This window comes from Pelophylax lessonae (assembly GCF_965119305.1).
Source record: "Pelophylax lessonae genome assembly, chromosome: 7".
Taxonomy (NCBI): Eukaryota; Metazoa; Chordata; class Amphibia; order Anura; family Ranidae; genus Pelophylax; species Pelophylax lessonae.
Genome location: NC_138774.1, coordinates 196073530 through 196092764, shown reverse-complemented (window position 1 = coordinate 196092764; position 19235 = coordinate 196073530). Strand labels below are relative to the sequence as shown.

At 44.1% G+C, this 19235-nt stretch overlaps 1 protein-coding gene across 5 annotated transcripts in view; it reads left to right on the top strand.

Moving 5' to 3' along the window:
- RALGPS1 (Ral GEF with PH domain and SH3 binding motif 1) overlaps positions 1-19235 on the top strand; it is a 1028186-nt gene that overhangs the window by 321854 nt on the left and 687097 nt on the right. For all 5 annotated transcript variants that reach the window (XM_082262603.1, XM_082262602.1, XM_082262601.1 and 2 more), the window contains exon 6: positions 11270-11353. In XM_082262603.1, the coding sequence (XP_082118729.1) occupies positions 11270-11353 (84 nt within the window). The remainder of the gene's footprint in view (positions 1-11269; positions 11354-19235) is intronic.

Genomic DNA, 19235 nt, shown 5'->3' with positions numbered 1-19235 from the left:
CAGAACAGGCAGGCGAGCCTTCTTTACAACTTCTGGGCGGTGCTGGGCGGGAGGCGGGACTGTCTCGCAGGGAGCGGCGGGCGGCGCTCGCTAATAATGATGATGATGAGTCTGGCTGCTGGCATGATGATGATTGATGGCGATGGATGGCTGCAGATAGCGGGGCAGCGTGGCGGACCCGGCAAGGCCAAGTCACGGACACCGGTGTCCGTTAGCGGACACCTTGCCAACCCGCCACTGGCAGGCAAAATGTGTACATTTGCCGTATAAGACGCACCAACTTTTCCCCCCCTGTTGGGCAGTAAACTGGGCGGCTAGTAAACGTGTGCTTTCCTGTTGTGCAGCTACAGCCTGTGCCAGGGCCTGCTGCTGCTCGGCCATCGCTTCCTCATGGCGATGGTTTGCCTCTGCTGAGGCTTGCTGCTGGGTCACAGTGGCTTGCGCCAATGCTTTGATGACCTCCTCCATGCTTTTTCCTGCTGTTTGCAGTGTCTGAGCTGATTTCAACCAAGACATGCCATAGGTACACTGTCTCTTTAAATATCAGTTTTTTAAGTTTTAAAAGGCTTTTGCAGCTGCAAGTGCACTCTGCATGCATCCTCCACCAGTTGTAATGTTTGGGGGATTGTGGCTCCACAGAACCGTGTGCAATAACCGTTAAAGTTTAAACAAAAAGGCTTTTATTCAGCAGGTAAAACAAAATAAGGCTTCCAGCAGCACACAAGCACAAAAATATAAAAATAAAGTCTGCTTATCTTCAGCACAAACTAAAAGCAAAAACACATACAGTTTTTAGATGGATCTTCGCCCGAAGGTATAACAGTCCCTTTTGAGTCCTGTTTTTTGCAGCCTCCAGCCAAACTCACAGCTCTCCCAGACAGGTGTATTCACCAACTCCTCACCATCACACCTATCACTACTTCCGGTCTTTTAAGAGCTGCTTCCTGAAGCTTCTTAACCCTGTGTGTGCTGGAACCCTTGTAGCGGAGAGCGCTACCCACCCTAATATCACTTCAGGGTCTCTGAAATTCCGGGTGCCCACTATCTCTCTATTAACCCAGAGAGAACTGCGAGTCAGACCGCTCCTGTTTCAGGCTATTCCCGGGAATTCCTCACCCGTCCTTGGTGACCCCCTGAGTACTGCCACACTTCCCTTAAAGGGACCATAACCCAAATATTGGTGCTATATAGCACCCATCCAGGACCCAACCTTGGCATCCTGTACAAATATATATATATATGGTGTCACCATTAACAAGGTGACACCAGTCACCAAGCCAGCCAGCCACCCATAACAGGGTGACACCAAGCCAGCCAGCCACCACAGTGTTCCTGCAAGCCAGCCATAACAGGGTGACACCAAGCCAGCCAACCAGTGCCACCACAGTGTTCCTGCAAGCCAGGCACCCAGAACAGGGTGACGCCAGCCAGCCAACACATTGTTCCGGCAAGCAAGCCACCCACAACAGGGTGACACCAAGCCAGCCACACTGCCAGGCCTCAGCCACCAACCCACAACAGGGTGCCAGCAGCAGCTTCAGCAAGCCATTTCTTTAATCTTTTTTTGTGAAATGGAGATGGATGAAGAGAGAAAGAGAAAGTGTGGTCTGGGACTATTTCTCATCTCAACCATCTCCAGGAAAAGCACCAGTGTGCAACACATGTACAAACAACATAAGCATGGGATCAGTAACTGCAAAAAACAAAAATACCTCAAATCTTTCGGCCCATCTAAGAGTCCATCATATTGAATTGTTTCATGCAGCACAGAAAAAACAAAATGAATATCAATGTGATTTTGATTCAATACCTCCTCCACTATCCCAGGCAACAATAATAGATATGTTTGTGAAAAAAAAAAAACATATGTCACTGTCTAGATTCAGATGAAGATCCTAACTGCTGGATAGAGTAATCACAGAGACAATTGTCACTGATAACCAGCCATTTACAATGGTGTCTAACTTAGGATTTAAGCGGTTGATGTCCATGCTTGAGCCAAGCTACACACTGAAGTGTGAGAAGTATTATTGAACTGAAATGCCAGCAAAGCTACACCAAAAGGTAGTTGACAAAGTAAAGGCTATGCTGCAACCAGAGAATGCTGGCAACTCACTCTCATTCACGACAAACTGCTGGTCACAAACAGAGTCCGAGTCACTACTCATTCTTACATGTCACTTCATTGACAGCGGATGGACAAAAAGGCAATTGGTGTTGAATACAAAAGTGATGCAAGGATCCCACACAGCTGAGTACAGTAGAGAAATGTTTCTAGGCATGCTTGAATAATGGGGAATCAACAAAGACCGAGTGATGCTTGCGAGACAGTGGAGCAAACATGCCTAAAGGAATGAGGCTTGCTGATACGTCAGACCTCTGTGTCATCATGGCACACAACACCCTCCAACTTTCAAATGATGGTCTGTCAAGCCAAAGAGCTTTGATTGATATATGTTTTGAGAAGTATGGAGAGATTAAACATGTTGTGCTTGAAAGTCTTTTGAATCATCAATACAAGAACCATGCTTTCTCTTCTGATTATGTATTGGCTAAGGCGAAACAATGGCTGACAAGATACAGAGGTGCAGGAGGTTCATGCCAAAAATAAAATTCCAGAACACTACTTTTATGAAGAGCAGCATGCTGAAAAAACAGACAAATGTCCAAAAAGACATCAACGAACAGAAGAGAATCTGCTTCATCGTCGTCAAATTGATCAGGACATTTTCTGTGTTTTTTTGGGGCCTCATGCGGAAGATTCAAATTCTTCTGAATCTGCAATGATGAGCCTTGATGATGAACTTCATCCCTATTTGAAAGAAGTCGTAATTGACAGAAGAAGTCATCCTCTTCAGTGGTGGAGAGAAAATGAGGCACGCTACAAAAGACTTGCTTCCCATGCTAGAAGATACCTCTCTCTCTCTCTGCTCCTCTGTCTTCCACTCCTGAGCATGTTTACGAAGTCGCAGCATTGTATGAACAAAACAGAAGACCTTTAACAGGTGACCATGGACATGCTGAAATGTTCTGCTTTCTGCATTATAATATTGTTCTACTTAACTGGGAGTATTGAAAAGAGTAGTGTCCACTCCACTCTAATTCACTGTCTAGCTGTTGCCTAGCTTTTTTTCTAGCAGTTTTGCACTGACTGCTGTAGTTGTAGTGAGTGCCCTACTGCTAAGAGTCCAATCCAATGTGTAGATGTTGTCTAGCTTTTTTCTACAGTTTCGCACTGACTGCTGTAGTTGCAGTGAGTACCCTACTGCTAAGAGTCCAATCCAATGTGTAGCTGTTGCCTAGCTTTTTTCTAGCAGTTTTGCACTGACTGCTGTAGTTGCAGTGAGTGCCCTACTGCAGAGGTAGTCCTCTGACTCCAATCCAAACCAGTCTGTCTAGACAATCAGGGGTGTCCAAACTACGGCCCTCCAGCTGTTCAGGAACTACAATTCCCATGAGGCATTGTAAATCTCTGCCATTCACAGACCTAACTAGGCATGATGGGAATTGTAGTTCCTGAACAGCTGGAGGGCCATAGTTTGGACTTGACTCAAGCTGTTGGCTTGATTGTTTTCTAGCAGTATTAACAATAAACAACTGCGGAGGGGACATGGACAGAAGGTGGAGACGGAGAACAGCTGGATCAACCAGGTTTTGTGAAGAATACAGTAAACAATTATATAGTGAATATTAACAGCCAATAATTATGATGAAAGATGTATTACAGTGAAGGCCAGTGCTAGAAGTTTTTTTTTGTTCCCAGTTGTTCACAGGGTGCCGTGGTGCATTGCAGTAGCCCATTCAAGTTCCAGCATAAGCATTTTTTGGCTTTGGAAGTTACCAGTGCAGTCACAGAAATTGTTCAGGGTACATGATCACTCTCATTGTTAGGCAGATGGGCATGTACTCTTTACCACTTTTGCAGAGGTTGATGTATTATGTACCTGCATATGCATGCTAGCAAACATATGCATGTGTACGTTAAACAAGAACCTAAAGCAGATGAGCACATGTATCTGTATTGGATGCCAATAAGGAGTTAAAGATAGTGGCCAAAAGCTGATACCAAGCCTTTATTTGACCCCATTCTCATCTAAGATGCAGTTTTATCGGGTAATTGTTAATGGCCCGTTGACGAGCACTTTCTGAATGTTTTTCACAGTTGACAGGAGATTGCATATTTGTCATAGTCTTCGTCGCTTTCCTTCCAGACGGTAAGTTCAATAAGTAGGAGACTGACAGACAAACACAAGATTTTCTGTAGCATCTCTGTGTAAATCCATGAGGAATCTTCTCTAGTGTTTACTGACTGAGAATTCCATTTGAGTTTCCTCCCAAAAATAAGCAGCAGACACTGAAAAGTTGTCAGTCATCAGCTTTATTAGGAACTGGTTACACACCAAATGTAATCAGCCTGTATTTGCTCTGCAGTGATAGAATCGCCCCCTGTTCTCCAGAGGAAAGTAAAAGTGATACTCCTAGTTATGTCAAAAACAGTAAAGTCTTCTTGGAACAGTCTCATTCCATTACATATGACAAAAATAAGAGGATTATTTCTCATTTTGGGACAGTTTATAATGTCATTGCTTTATGCCCCATAGCCCAGATGCATGTCCAGAACCTCCGGTGTATAGTGCAAATAAAGCCTAATATTGGGCCATTGTTTCCATACTTAAAGCTGTTTCAGGCACTTTGGCCATCATCAGTGCAGTGGATGGAAACCATGGCATTTATGGAGTAGAGTTTGGAAACCAATAAGACAGCATAACAATATAGACTATGGTGAGAACATTCTAGAAGGCTTTACTGTGCTGCGCACTGATTAGAGTGAGGGACTTTTGATTGCTTTAGTCCCTTCTCACCATAATCTGCATGGGAATGAGCGTCTTTGTGATGTAAAAGAAATCTTTTTAGCCCTGGTTCACATTGATGCTACTTTGAAATCGTGCTAATTCACTTAAAGTAGCACAATTTCAAATTAGAAGGTCAGCGTGATTTCAGGTGCTACTTCATACATGTGTACGGCTTCATGCACAGATGTCTATTGAAGTCATACCTGAAATCGGCAAAAGTAGTGCCGGAACTACTTTTGCAAATCAGCGTGACGTCGCGCCGATTGGAACAGTGCCATTGCCGGCAGTATGCTGTGACTCATCAAATTGCATGACAAATTGCTCCAATGTGAACAAGGGCTCACAAAATTTGATAAGCTACAAGGCTTTGGAGAAACTTCATTGCATATTTTTCTTCTGTTGTGCAAATGTTGATGCACGTCTGTATTTCCTTCACTATAAATTTGAAAGAATATCACTGAATTCAAATAAAATGCATATTAAAATTGATTCCCATAATTTAATTTTAACCGGTTGCCGACCGCCGCAAGTACACATACTGCGGCGGTCAGCCCCGGCCAGGCAAAGTGATGTATGGGTACGTCACTAGCCTGTAAGCCTATTGGGGGCGAGCGCGTGCCCCCGGAGGCGCGCTCCCGCCCTGGCTTGTTCACGGACACCTCCGTGCGTGTGACCGGCGGACCCGATGTCTGCCGGTCACTCGCGATCGTCCGCTGCGAAGAGAGAAAGGCAGGCGGCTAATGTAAACACAGCCGCCTGTCATTCTTCCCTGTGTAACAGCACAGATTATACGGTCCTGCTATGTAGGACCGTTGATCTGTGCTGTTACATGTAAAGCCACATCCCTGCACAGTTAGAAACACGCCCCTAGGGACACACTTAACCCCTCCTTCCCCAATAAAGTTAACCCCTTCCCTGCCAGTGTCATTTTTACAGTAACAGTGCATATTTATAGCACTGATTACTGTAGTAATGTCACTGGTAACCCCAAAAGTGTCAAAAATGTCAGTCAAGGGTCCGATCTGTCCGCCGCAATGTCGCAGTCCCGCAAACAAAATCGCAGATCGCCGCCATTACTCGTTAAAAAAAAAAAACAACAAAAATGACAAAAATCTTTCCCTTATTTAGTAAACGCAATAACTTTTGCGCAAACCAATCAAAATACGCTTATTGTGATTTTTTTTTTTACCAAACATATGTAGCAGAAAACAAATTGGCCAAAGATGGTAAATTTAGATTTTTATTTTTTTTTTTTTTTTGGGGAATTTCATATAAAAAAATGTGAAAAATATTATTTTTGCAAAATTGTCGCTCTTTTTTTGTTTATAGCGCATGATCAAAAAATCGCACAGGTGATCAAATACCACCAAAAGAAAGCTCTGCTTGTGGGAAAAAAAGGACATCAAATTCGTTTAGGTAAAGCGTCGCACGACCGCAATTGTCCGTTAAAGTCACGCAATGCCGAATCGCAAAATAGGGCCCGGTCAGGAAGGGGGTAAAAATCTTCCGGGGCTTAAGTGGTTAAAGTGATTGTAAAGGAAAAAATTGTTTTAAAAAAAAAAAAACAACATGTCATACCTTCCTGCTCTGTGTAATGGTTTTGCCCCATGCCCCCTTGCCCCATGATAAGCTGCTTGTCGTGGGGGGCACTTGGGCATGCTCGCTCCCCAGCTGGCTCTCTGTGTCAATAAGACACAGCGAGCGCAGCTCAGCTCCACTTGTCCACTCCTGCCTCACTGGCTGTGATTGACAGCAGCGGAAGCCAATGGCTCTCAGCCAATCAGGCGGGAGAGACCTGGGAAAGCCTTTGGTCGCTTCCCCATACTACTAAAAAATGTGTTTTTGCCTGTCTTCATTGGAGAACTTTGTCCTTTCCTCCCTGTCCTGACAGGAAGTGGGGGAACATCTCCCCATTAGGAAAACAGATTGAAGACCTGTGTGGACTACTGGGTAAAAGAATCGGCCACATTTAGAGGTGCACCGAATGGAAATTACAGTGCCGAAAATTCAAGATGCGCTTGGCCAAAACCAAAAATGACAGTTTTAAAAAAAAATATGCATATTTTTATATGCAACTGTTTTATATTCAACTTTTTTATTAATATCGTGAATTTAAATTAATCTGAATTTGTCAGCCATTGTTGGCACATTTAGCACAAGAAAAGCTCAAGAAAAATGCATCCCTTTAAATCCTATGTATGTCTTTACACTGGTCTCTTGCGCTTCCGTTGTGGTGTTAAAAACTTGCTTGCTGCATTTTTGGTCAGTTAAAAAAAATGCACCTCCTCGTTGAAATACATTGAAAACGCAGTAAGAATGCATTAATATCACACTGTGTTAAGTTTTTGATGTGGTTTTTGAGTCACATGACATGAAAAACACCCCATAAGCACAGTAAAATTGCTGTAAAATCGTGGCAAAATCGTGTTTGTTTTTGGCTCTATTTGCGCCTCTTTGTGTGTCGGCAAAAAAGTCCAAAAACACTTGTTTCAGCCACCCAAATTTGGTGCATCTCTGGTCAAATCAACACAGGGAAGAAAATTTCCAGGCAAATTGCCATGGTTGCGAGAGAGAAAATATTTTTTACCAGTTTTAGAATATTATTTGTAGCTGCAGATTGAAATAGAAGGGCAATTTTTGAAAATGAAAGTTTAATTTTCCTTTTTAAAGGCTAGTCCACCCAGAAAATGAATTGTACTTAAATGGAAAGCAGACGATGCTCCCACCCTTACATGTGGAAGTCACTGGTTAATTCTGTAATTCCCATTATATTAAGAAGCATATCTCAATAGATGTCCTCAAAAAGTCAACAAAGCTTGGAATATTTGGTTGGAGACAGCACCACCGTTGAACGAGAGGCTCCTGTGAATGTTCCACCCTAGAGTATCCTGTCCTTTAACATATAACAGAGGGGGCGACTAGTCACAGACCACATTTCTCTGATTCATATGGCATCCATAAAATGTTGTATATACACCTTATGGAGCACACAGTATACCTCCTTAACGCAGCAAGTTTTTGGGGTTATTAAGTTACGTTCTATTGTTTTGTTATTGTTCTTTTCTCTTGTACCTTTTTGTTTCTTTTGAGCCAGGGTATGCCAAGAGGCTCTGTTGCTGTATTTTTTTCTTTATAAAAGGAATTTACAAAAAAAATGGCTAGTCCTCCCAGGGCTATATTTTAATATGGGTTAGACCAGTGGTGGTCAACTTGAAAGCTATAAAGGGCCTCAAGTGCAGCTTTCACAAAGCAGTGCATTTTCGTACCTCACAAAAATTTCAGTTTTGCTGCATTTTTTGTAGTGTATCGCAATGCACAGTGAAAAAGTTGGGAGAACAACCCCCCCCCCCAGTTTGGGTGTCAGATCATTAATAACCCCTTGTGGTTGGGGTTGGAGTCAGTGGACCCAATAATAACCCCGAGGATTGTCAACCATACAGGAATCAAAATTCAGCCAGTTCGACAGGGAACTGCCAAGATTCTATCCATGTGTTGGCAGGGTGATTGTACCCAATGCGATCCTTTGATTTGACTTGGGTAATACCAGCCTGTCATCGTTTTTACATTCGATTTCTGCCAATGGCTATAGCCGCTATCAATGATTATTGTGTTTTGCCAGCCAGAAAGGCTCCCCGCACCCCCGATCCATAGTGGAAGGGAAAGAAACTTGTTAACTAATTGGTTATCTATGGGCAGCTTTAGTGTCAGTGGATGCAACAATAACCCTCCAGCATTGGTGTCAGTAAGTTAAATAACCCCCAACATTAGTGTCAGCGTACTCAAAAATAATCCCCAGCATTGGTGACAGTGGATGCAGTATTTACCCCAAACATTAATGTCAGTGGACGCAGTAATAACCCCAAACATTGCTATCAGTGGATGCAGTAATAGCCCCAAATATTGGTGTCAGTGGATGCAGCATTACCTTTAGACATTGTTGTCAGTGAACACAATATTGGGTCCCAGGACTGGTGTCCGTACTATTAAAACTTCCTCCCCTACATTACTGGTTGCTGGTAGTGAAATTTAACTGCCACGCATTTGTGGACAGTGCATTAAAGGTTAACCCAACTCCATTGGTGACGATTGGCAGTAAAAACAAACTTTCATTTATTGGAAGTTTTACTTTTGCATTTTAATTTGTTATATCATGGTGAATGCAGCAGAAGGAGCAGAAACACCCAAAATTCTCTATAAAGCCCGGGACTAAATTCCTGAAAGTTCTAATAAGAGAGTAATTAAATCTATGGCATCATGGTGCTCCCAGTGGATGTTTCCAGTACTATGCCATATCAATTACTGTTGTGGTTTAGCTCCACTTGAAAAGTTAAAATTCCATGAAACAGATAAATCTCACAGAGCTTTTACACTTTTCTTTAGCTTGTGTTTTTAAATCACCCAAATATTTTTTTTTACTGCAGCCCCTTGGGGGTTGTCAGTTTCAATGCTTATTTGGCATTGAGTCTTCCACACTCCATTAAAAAGAAAACCTATTGAGTTTAATGGCTTATTTTTACAAGAGAGGGGATTGGGGGGTAGTACCCTGTAAAGCCTCACTGTGGATTCATAATGCTTCTTCTGGCAATAATCCATAATAAAGGAACAGGATAATTTACCTTCCTAATAGTTCATTCACCAACAAATGATGCAGAACTGGTGGCCCATTTAGATTTTGCAGTGCATTAATACGCATTATGTCACGCAGTAGCATGTGTTGCGTTAAGGCAGGCCCATTGCAAACACTTATAAACATCAGTGTGCTGGGGTGTGCCATTGAAAATGAAGGCCACATTATCGCAGCAACACATGTAGCACAAAGTTATTAATGAGCCCTTAATGGGATCTTAAAGAAAAGCATTACTTACTAAAAAAACAAAAGCCTTACTTACTAAAAAAACAAAGGACAAACTTGCAAGCAGATATTAAAACCTTATTACCTGCCTGCTTACAAACTGTAGAGTATACAGTGAGCGGTGCATCCGTATACTATTTTGGTATGCCTTGGTGCCAGGATAAATTGACTCCTGTACCCAATGCGGGTGTTATATCATCCCAGTCTGGCCAATCGAGATGGCTGAAGATACCAAATCTGAAAGAAGACCAGTATGGAAACTTGCGGATGTTGCATCGATGGAGGAAAGGTCTTTAGTGCCACCTTAGCTTTATGAAAGCCTTTCTTTTAGTTTTAGATAGAATTTGGAAGGGTTTACCCCTCTCTTGTTGGTAATGCTTTGTGTATTTACCCTGTGGAGATTTACTCCTTCTATATGTCCTGGTAACCCCAGTATGTAATACAGAAAGTGGTGAGAAATCCAACATTTTTCTTCAGAAATTTCGCATTCGATTTTCAGAATAAAATACGATAACAATAGTGCATTCATGTCATAGTGCAGTCATGATCATTTGGATGGTACATTTTGAGTGCAACTGTTGTAGACCTATACAGTGCTGTATACAGATTACAGAATGCACATTATGAGGTAGTAACTGGGAATGGGAAATCTGAGGGTGAATAAAGGGAAACCCAAGGACCCATAAGGGTTCTGGCAACATGGTATTGAAGCCCAGTGCTAGGTATTTATCAATCCAAGGTTGCGAAACCCAGGTGTATTTGGAAAATGTATCCACTGGTGGTGGTTCAGTTCTTTTGTAAATCATGGCTTGTGTAATCCTGGTTGCTGTGAGTACTCAGGGTTGAAGTCTTACAACCCCATTCAAACTTGTGCGACCTTGTGTTGCGACTTTGGACATCAAAGTCCCAATACAAGTAGTACCCCATGCTTTCCAATGATAAAAATTTGTATATGTGTGACGACTTCAAAGTAGTTCATGCACCATTTTGGCCTGACTTTGTTGCAACCTGAGAGCCATAGACGTCAGTGTAAACCCTCAAAAGTTGCATGAAAGTCATACCTGAATGGTTTACATGCAGCAGTGGGTCTGACTTTGTAGAGGGACGAGTCACGTCCAAATCGCACCCACCCAAATTTGCACCAAATATGAACAACTTTGGAGTCATACAAGTGTGAATGGAGCCCTAATTGTAGATTACAGACAGATGGGTTCCACAGGAACAACTTGAGCTACTAAAATTTAGTTAAGATGTCAAATACCTTGGTTCAAAAGGCCATAGCTACTGGACTGGACCACCACATATGTTCATGGAATTTAAGCTCTACGCAGACCTGGAAACAAGAATATGTGGACAACTTGGAGTCCAGTTTTTCTTGGGTAAAACAATAGCGATCATACATTATTTAAAAAACAAACATTTTTTGCCTTTTAGTTGTCTAGTTTATTCAAGCTGTGCTGAATTATTCTTTAATAGTAGAATTAAACTCTGTGTGTAGGAGGTTCCCCCCCCACCCTCAAAATGCAGAACGGGTAAACTGATGTCATTTATGTTCTGTTTCTAGGAGCTCGCCAGCTGCGGATGGAACAAAAAGGAAAAACACAGCCTTGCCCCAAACGTTGTGGCCTTCACAAGACGATTTAACCAGGTATGAAGCATTCAGTGGCTGCCACAAAGTGACCCAGTTCAGATCATTTTATGCCAGCTAGTTTTAAAACCTGGGAAAATAATGAAGAGAAGTTAAGTTTTCTTAGAGCTCCTTTATTTTGAGGGTTAGCAACATCTGTCAGCATTCCTCTCATTTTGCTTGAAGTAAAAACAGTTAGATTCAAAATTCTAAGGCAGGTTGGAATCTGGTGGCTGAGAGGAGTTTAACAGCATAGACAATATTTTACAACAGTCTTCTTGTATGTGTGAAATATCCCTCAATGGGTATGTTTGGGAATCTGTTAACTGCATTGTAAGTCAGCAGAAAGGCTTCCCTGGTCGCTGGTAAGATAGAGTGGGGTGAACTAGAACACAGTATCATTACCTGGATGAAAAAACATGAACCCTGAGGAGGTAAGCTCTGTTCCCATTGTGCATTTCAAAGCTTCTCTTATGGTTTTGACAGCAGTGTAGCCCTAGTACTAGTGTTAATATTTTACAGCCTTCTGTTTTTTCAAACTACAAAAAGCCTTGCTTGGCTGCTGGTTACGAATGTGTGTATAGGGTAATCCCAGTCAACTGTAAATATAAATTCATACCAACTTTGCCATTAAAGTAAGGCAAATAGCCGCATGTAGGAAAGTTATTTGTCTTCCACCCCAGAATTTCTCTATTTCAAGCTGCTTTCTAGGAAAAATAGTGTAAGAGGGCTTACTTAGTAGCAATAGAACCATGTAAGTTAGGATCTTTATAATTACACTGCATGCATTCAAGACAGCAGTAGCTGGAAGGTACCTACCAAAGTCTTCCGGGGTCACACACCAGACCTCACTAGGTCTCAGTCTAATTTCCGGTCCATTGGTACCTCCCTTGCTGCAGACCATAAACAGTCACACATCTCTCTCTCTGGGTGTCATAGAAACCAACACCTATTGTAAAAAAAAGTCAAGAGATCTGGTTGGCTTATTACCTAAATTCTCCTTGCTTCACTCCCAGACCTTGACCTGCTCTGCACCCACGATCACTCTTTAGCCATTGTTAGCTTATTCCATTTATATGTGTCCACTGTTAGGCAGCCTGTATAAATGGTATAAGCCTGTGACGCTGTCTGCAGCCCTGTCCTAATCATCTGTGGGGTAAGGAATCTGGCCACACTGTTTAGCAGCCTTTAGCTGCTGACTGCAGCTCTGTCTTTCTCAAATGTGCGATAATGAATCTGACCTCCAACTGGGATTTGTCTATAGCTCAATAGGCACCCTATTTGGCATCATCAATCTGTGCCACAGTACTTATGAAAGTGTTTCCTAGCTGATCAAGAGTGCTCCAGTATGATGTGACTCTATAATGACCTTTGGCTACATTTACTGGATTTCTCTCTTCTCTTCTGCCCATCCTGACCCTTGACTGTGTTTACTGGATTACTCTCCCATTTGCTGCCCGTCCTGGCCATTGGCAAAGTTTACTGATTACTCTCTTGTCTTGTCTGCTTCCTCTGCTACATTATTCTCTGCCAAACCCTGCCTACTATCTGTTTTCATTTGGGTCTGTTAGTAGCAATTAAAGCCAAAGTATAATATTTAGGTCCTGGTGGCATCTGAGTACCAGTAGTCACACTGGCATTAAAATGGTATTAAATCCAAAAACAAAAAGTTTATATTTTGCACATCATTAGTGCTTAGATGTGATGGCTGCATTCGTTTTCTCTTGTTAGGTTTTTTTCCCATTATTTTAACCTGATGATCTGGCCAGTTACACACTTCCTGCCTTAGGGTGGCTCCATACCACTGGAGAACCAATGGGGAGACACTTTTGGACAGCAGCATTGTAATCTGGGGAAAGTGTAGTATTGGATGCAAGAGGAAATTTAGATAGACTTGACAAATGCCAAACTCTAGCGAACAGTTTTTAGGCAGTTACAACACTGGCGTAGCATTAAGGATCACTATGGCTACCTGGCCCCATGCTCCAGGGGGCCTGTGGAGCCTCCCTGTCACATGATTTTACACCTGGACAGGAGGGGCAGTGGGGGCAGCATATACAGGAATTATTGTAATAATGTATTTGTCTTTCCCTAGCCCCTCCTCTTCAGGTTACTCCTATTAATGCTGTTTGGGCTCCCTGTGTCCTCTTCCTTCCCCCCCCCCCCCCCCGCAGTGCTGCCCACTGTCCCCCTCTCCTCTCCTGGTGACTGCTGTGAGGGATGTTTGCGGATGGAAAGTAGGGAAGGGGCCAGTAAATATGTATTTACTGGCCCCTCCCTTTTCTGAATGAACACAGTGAGAGATCTGTACAATCTTTTACTGTGTTCATTCATGAATAAAGCATAGTAAACTGTTTACAATGCTTCAGTTTGTGAATGAACAGGAAGGCACTCAGCACAGACCACTTCCCATTCATTTGCTTGTCACAAGTTAGCCTGTAGTTTGTTTGTATCTCTTACCTCCTTGCTGCTATCTTCACATGTGGTGTTTGGCTGCTCTGTTCTCCTATGGGCGTCACCTGCTCCACTGTGGGTTATATCCTGTTCCTGTCTATTACTTCCTGGGTCACCTCCCCATGTGCTTCCCTATATATACACATGCTCAGTGCTCTGCTCCTTGCTTGAGCAACATCGCTGTTCTCTGAGCTCCCATCCCTGTAACCTTGGCTATTGTATCTGATCTCCTGTGTACCTACCCGGCTTCGTTTCTCAGTCTATGTACATCTGCTGCCTGTCCTGACCTCAGCTTGTCTCTTGGATATCCTTGTAGTCTCCTGTTTACACTGCACATGCCAGCGGTCTCCACATCTTCAGCTGGGCCTACCTGGGGGCCGCGACCTGGTTCCAGTCTGCTGTAAGTCCATCCCCACCACCAGGGGCCCTGGTGAAGAAGCAGGCTGGGACTCCGCACCCTGGGGAATCCTGAGCTGGGGATCTATAAGGGCTCACTACCACAGACCCGTTGACATTGCTGTTCAGTGCAGCTGAGGCTGCAGAGAAAGGGACTGGGGAATCTGTCCTCAGTCCCTTTTTTCTATCTCAAAAGTGAGGCATCAGGGATCTGTTTAGACTCCTGATATTTCACCAAAGCCCCAGCAGTGCTCTTAAAGAAAAAAAAAAATAACACCTAAAATTAAATGATAAAAAAAATAATAAAAAGATAAAATAGCAAAAATAAAAAACGAATGACCCATCCCCTGCTCTTCTAACACCAACTTCTGCCCTCCTGACACCAACCTTTGACCTACTCGCACCGACTACTGCTAAATTTTATTTTTACAGTGACATTGGTTTTGTTATATGTTTCAGACTTTTCCTTTTTATTTATTTAGGCCTTCTTGTTGGTTGATTGGGGGACATTGAACCCCAGAGAACTTTGATCTCTATCATGTGCATATTTTCACCAAAATCTTTTGAATTACCCTCTCAATATGTAAATAAGGATTTGATATAACTCTTTAGCCACTTGAGTATCTTGGCGTGCGGTGGAAGTGACTGGTGGTATGTTGGGGGCCCTAGGTCAACTTTTGCATCGGGGCCCACAAGCTTTAAGCTACGCCTCAGAGTTACAGCAACAGATTTGTTTTCCCTTTTTGGTGTAAAGGTTTTTAATCAATAAACTTTGGGCCATTCTAACACATGAATATACTTTCTCTAGCGCTCATTGACAGACGTAGTCCTCGGTGATACAGCACCTTCGGGTTATGTTGCCTCCACAGGAGCAGGACTAGACAGGAAATTAAAAAGCTCTGGCCACACCCTAGGGGCAGTCCCAGAGGGTATATCCTCTCTCTCTCTGCCTCAGCAAATCAGTTATTTTCTGTCTAGTTAGGAGTAAGGACCTAGATACCTTGCTGGGATCTTAGGTCCTAGCAAGATTTTTTTCTTAAAAGATTTTTTAGACAGCTTTTTTTCTCCAGTGTTCCTGTGAGATCTTCAAGGTACAGGCCGCCGCCATTTTTTTTTTTCTGGATCGCACGAGCCGCCATTTTGGCGTAGCCTCGTGTCTCCAGCATGGGGGCGGCCATGTTTGAGGTGATCCAAACACCTCGTGGAGCTAGGGGAGGCGCCGGAAGGCGTGCAGAGGGGCGGAGCCGCCTCCTTTCTTCCTGGGCAGCCAGCCAAAAGACTTCCTGTTTGTCAAGACAGCGCTGTAACCTGTTGCAGTTAGACTCTGAGCATCAAGTGGTGAGCCTGGGGGTCTATCTCTCTCTCTCTCGATCGATAGGGATCCCTAGCAGGTAACACTAAGGGGCTTTTTGTGGCGCTGGGGGTCTGAAAAAAAAAAAAAAGTTTTTTATTTTTGAATTATATTATCCAGGAAGTGACTGGAATTATCATGGACCCTGCCACACATATTCCCCCACCTGTTTCCCTCGAGGGGGCCACGGGACCCGCCGGTGCACAGAGTGTAGAGTCATTTACAGCAATCTTGGAGTCTATGGTGGCTCGGGTGGAGGCGGCCTGTCAGGGACGGGGGTCAAGGAAGCGACCCCCGCCTACCCCTATACTATCTGACACCTCTGACTCCGATTCAGAGATGGTCACTGCAGTTGCAGGTCCCTCTGCAAGGGCTGTTACCTCAGGTAAAGCCCCCTCAGACAGTGAGGAGGACGTTTCTTCTCCCGCTATAATTCAGGAAGAAGCATTGGTGGACGCACTAGTTGTGGCAGTGCAGGAAACCTTAAAACTTGAGGCTTTACCGGCAGAGGCAACTGAAACAGAGATTCCTTTTGGTACTAATAAGCCCATCAAAACGGTGAAGGTTTTTCCTGTACCCAAGTGTTTCGGTAATCAGATTAAAGGAGAATGGGAGCATTCTAAACGTACCTTTACTATTTCCAAGCGTATTGCTAGACGCTATCCGTTTGAGGAATCCATCATTAAGAAATGGACGGTACCACCAGTGGTGGATCCACCTATTTCCAGGCTGAATAAGGCCACGGTTATCCCAGTAGAGGACACTTCGTCCTTTAAGGATCCGGTGGATCGAAAGATGGAAGCAGAGTCCCGCACCATCTTCTCTCTGATAGGGTCAGCATTTAGACCAGTAATTGTTATTGGTCTAGTTTCCCAGACACTTACGGAATGGGCGAGAATGGTACGCCAAGACCTTAGGGGAAAAGATATTCCCCAGGAGACATCTGATTTGATGGAACAGATTATACAAGGGCTACAGTTTATCTGTGACGCAGCCTTGGACACTACTCCCTTATTAGGGCATGCATCTATGTCATCGGTCATCCTCAGACGTGTGCTGTGGTTAAAATGCTGGTCAGCTGACCTAGGTTCCAAAAAGACCTTGACAAATCTCCCTTTTCAGGGGAATCGTCTATTTGGGGCCAACCTAGATGAAATCATTAAGGATGCCACTGGGGGCAAGAGCACTTTTTTGCCACAGGCTGCTAAAGCTAAGGGACCTCGCAACAAGCGAGGACCTTTCTTTACTGCCCATAAAGGGCGCCCGGCTGGTACAAGCGGGAAAGGCAAGACTCCTCCAGGAGGGTTCAAGAAGGGCTGGTCGGACAAGCAGAGGACCAACCCAGCCAAACCCGAAGCAAAGGAGTACACAGCCTGAAGGTGCGCCCCCACCCGGTTTCAGGGTGGGGGGACGTTTTCACCGGTATTCAGGACATTAGATCGAGCATCAACCACTACTACCGGTGCGATTCTTCCCTTCCAACATTTAAGTACTACAGGAAGCGGTAGTTACCGTTCCCTGAATAGATCTTTTTCTTTACCTTTTCCTAAGATTAGTCCCTATACCTCACAGGAATCGGATCTGGTTGACCAGATAGGCCAAGTAGCCTCTAGTCGGGTGACTTCGGTCCCTGAGGTTCAACCAGAAAAGATCACCCTTCCTGATAACAATCAGGTATCTGATAAATGTGTGGGAACAGAAAACGACCAGACTTTCTCGGATGGTCGGGGCCAGATACCTCTAGGGACGCCTGGTTCAGATTCTATCAGCGCCAGTGGTCCTAGAAATTCTAGGCTGGCCTCCTCAAGCCGGCCTGGCCGACTTGGACATGCTAGTCGCAGACGTTCCGTGGGAACTTCGTCTCAGGGAGTGTCTGTGGTCTCAAGGACCAATTTACCATCATGCTTTACAGTCGCTGGTTTTAATGGCCTGGCCATTGAGACCCAAGTACTGAAGGACAGAGGTTTGTCAGCTTAAGTCATTCCTACCCTTATTAAAGCAAGGAAAGCGACTTCCAGCAAGGTCTATTATCACACATGGAAGACTTATATTGCGTGGTGCGAATCTTTAGGATTTCCTCCACGTACCTATTCGGTGACTCGAATATTGGCCTTTTTGCAACAAGGGGTTGAGCAGAAGCTAGCCTTGAGCACCATCAAGGGTCAAGTTTCAGCATTAGCAATCTTCTTTCAGAAGCCTTTAGCTACCAAGTCCTTGGTGCGGAATTTCATCCAGGGGGTGCGGCACCTGGCTCCACCAGTCCGCGCGCCCTTACCGCCCTGGGATCTTAATTTGGTTTTGTCGGTTCTACAGAAACCTCCCTTTGAAAACATCAGGGAGATTCCCTTGCTTACTTTATCCCAGAAGGTGGCCTTCTTGGTGGCTATTACTTCTGCTCGCAGGGTGTCAGAACTGGCTGCATTATCATGCCAGTCCCCATACCTAGTGATTCATAGGGATAAGGTAGTACTTCATCCTAAGCCATCTTTTCTTCCTAAGGTGGTTTCAGATTTTCATCTGAATGAAGATATTGTACTACCTTCCTTGTGTCCTCAGCCCAAGCATCATCGGGAACATGCGTTGCATTCCTTAGATGTGGTTCGGGCAATCAGGGTATACCTGAAAGCTACGGAATCATTCCGTAAGACGGATTCACTTTTTGTGATCACGGATGGCCCCAGAAAGGGTTTGCCTGCATCTGCCGCGACCATTGCTAAATGGATTAGACAAACGGTGGTACAGGCTTATTCTATTAAGGGTCAGAGTCCTCCGTTCCCTGTTAGGGCGCACTCCACTCGAGCGCTCAGTACTTCCTGGGCCTTTCGCCATCAGGCGTCAGTGGTCCAGGTATGTAAGGCGGCCACCTGGTCGTCGGTACATACCTTTACAAAATTCTATAAAATTGATGTGACGGCATCGGCGGATGCCTCATTTGGCCGCAAGGTTTTGCAGGCCGCAATTTGAGGAGACCGGTGGTCTACCTCGAGGGTTTTTTCTGTTTGAGAAAAAAAAAAAAATTTTTTCTCTTTTTTGTTGAGTCTCATCATTAAGGATGAGCATTGTAAACTTCTAGTTGGCACCGGTTGGGCCTTCTAGATTGGGATTTGATTTTCATTTTCCCACCCCTCATTTGTGATACTGCTCTGGGACGTCCCGAAGGTGCTGTATCACCGAGGACTACGTCTGTCAATGAGCGCTAGAGAAAAATGGATTTTTGTAAAATCTTAACGTAAAATCCTTTTCTCTTAGCTCATTGACAGACGTAGTCCCCGCCCCTCTGTTTTTTGAGTTGGGTTGGGTTAAAATCTCTAAAGACTGCTTTTTCACATAACTGATTTGCTGAGGCAGAGAGAGAGAGGATATACCCTCTGGGACTGCCCCTAGGGTGTGGCCAGAGCTTTTTAATTTCCTGTCTAGTCCTGCTCCTGTGGAGGCAACATAACCCGAAGGTGCTGTATCACCGAGGACTACGTCTGTCAATGAGCTAAGAGAAAAGGATTTTACGGTAAGATTTTACAAAAATCCATTTTTGATCTAAACCATTCCATTGTAGCTATGGCTGTATGTTTTGTTTAGGGTCGTTGTCCTGCTGGAAGGTGAACCTCTGCCCCAGTCTCAAGTCTCTTGCAGACTCTAACACAGCCTTTCTCAATGTTTTCAACACAGAGGAACCCTTGAAATAATTTTCAGGTCTTGGGAACC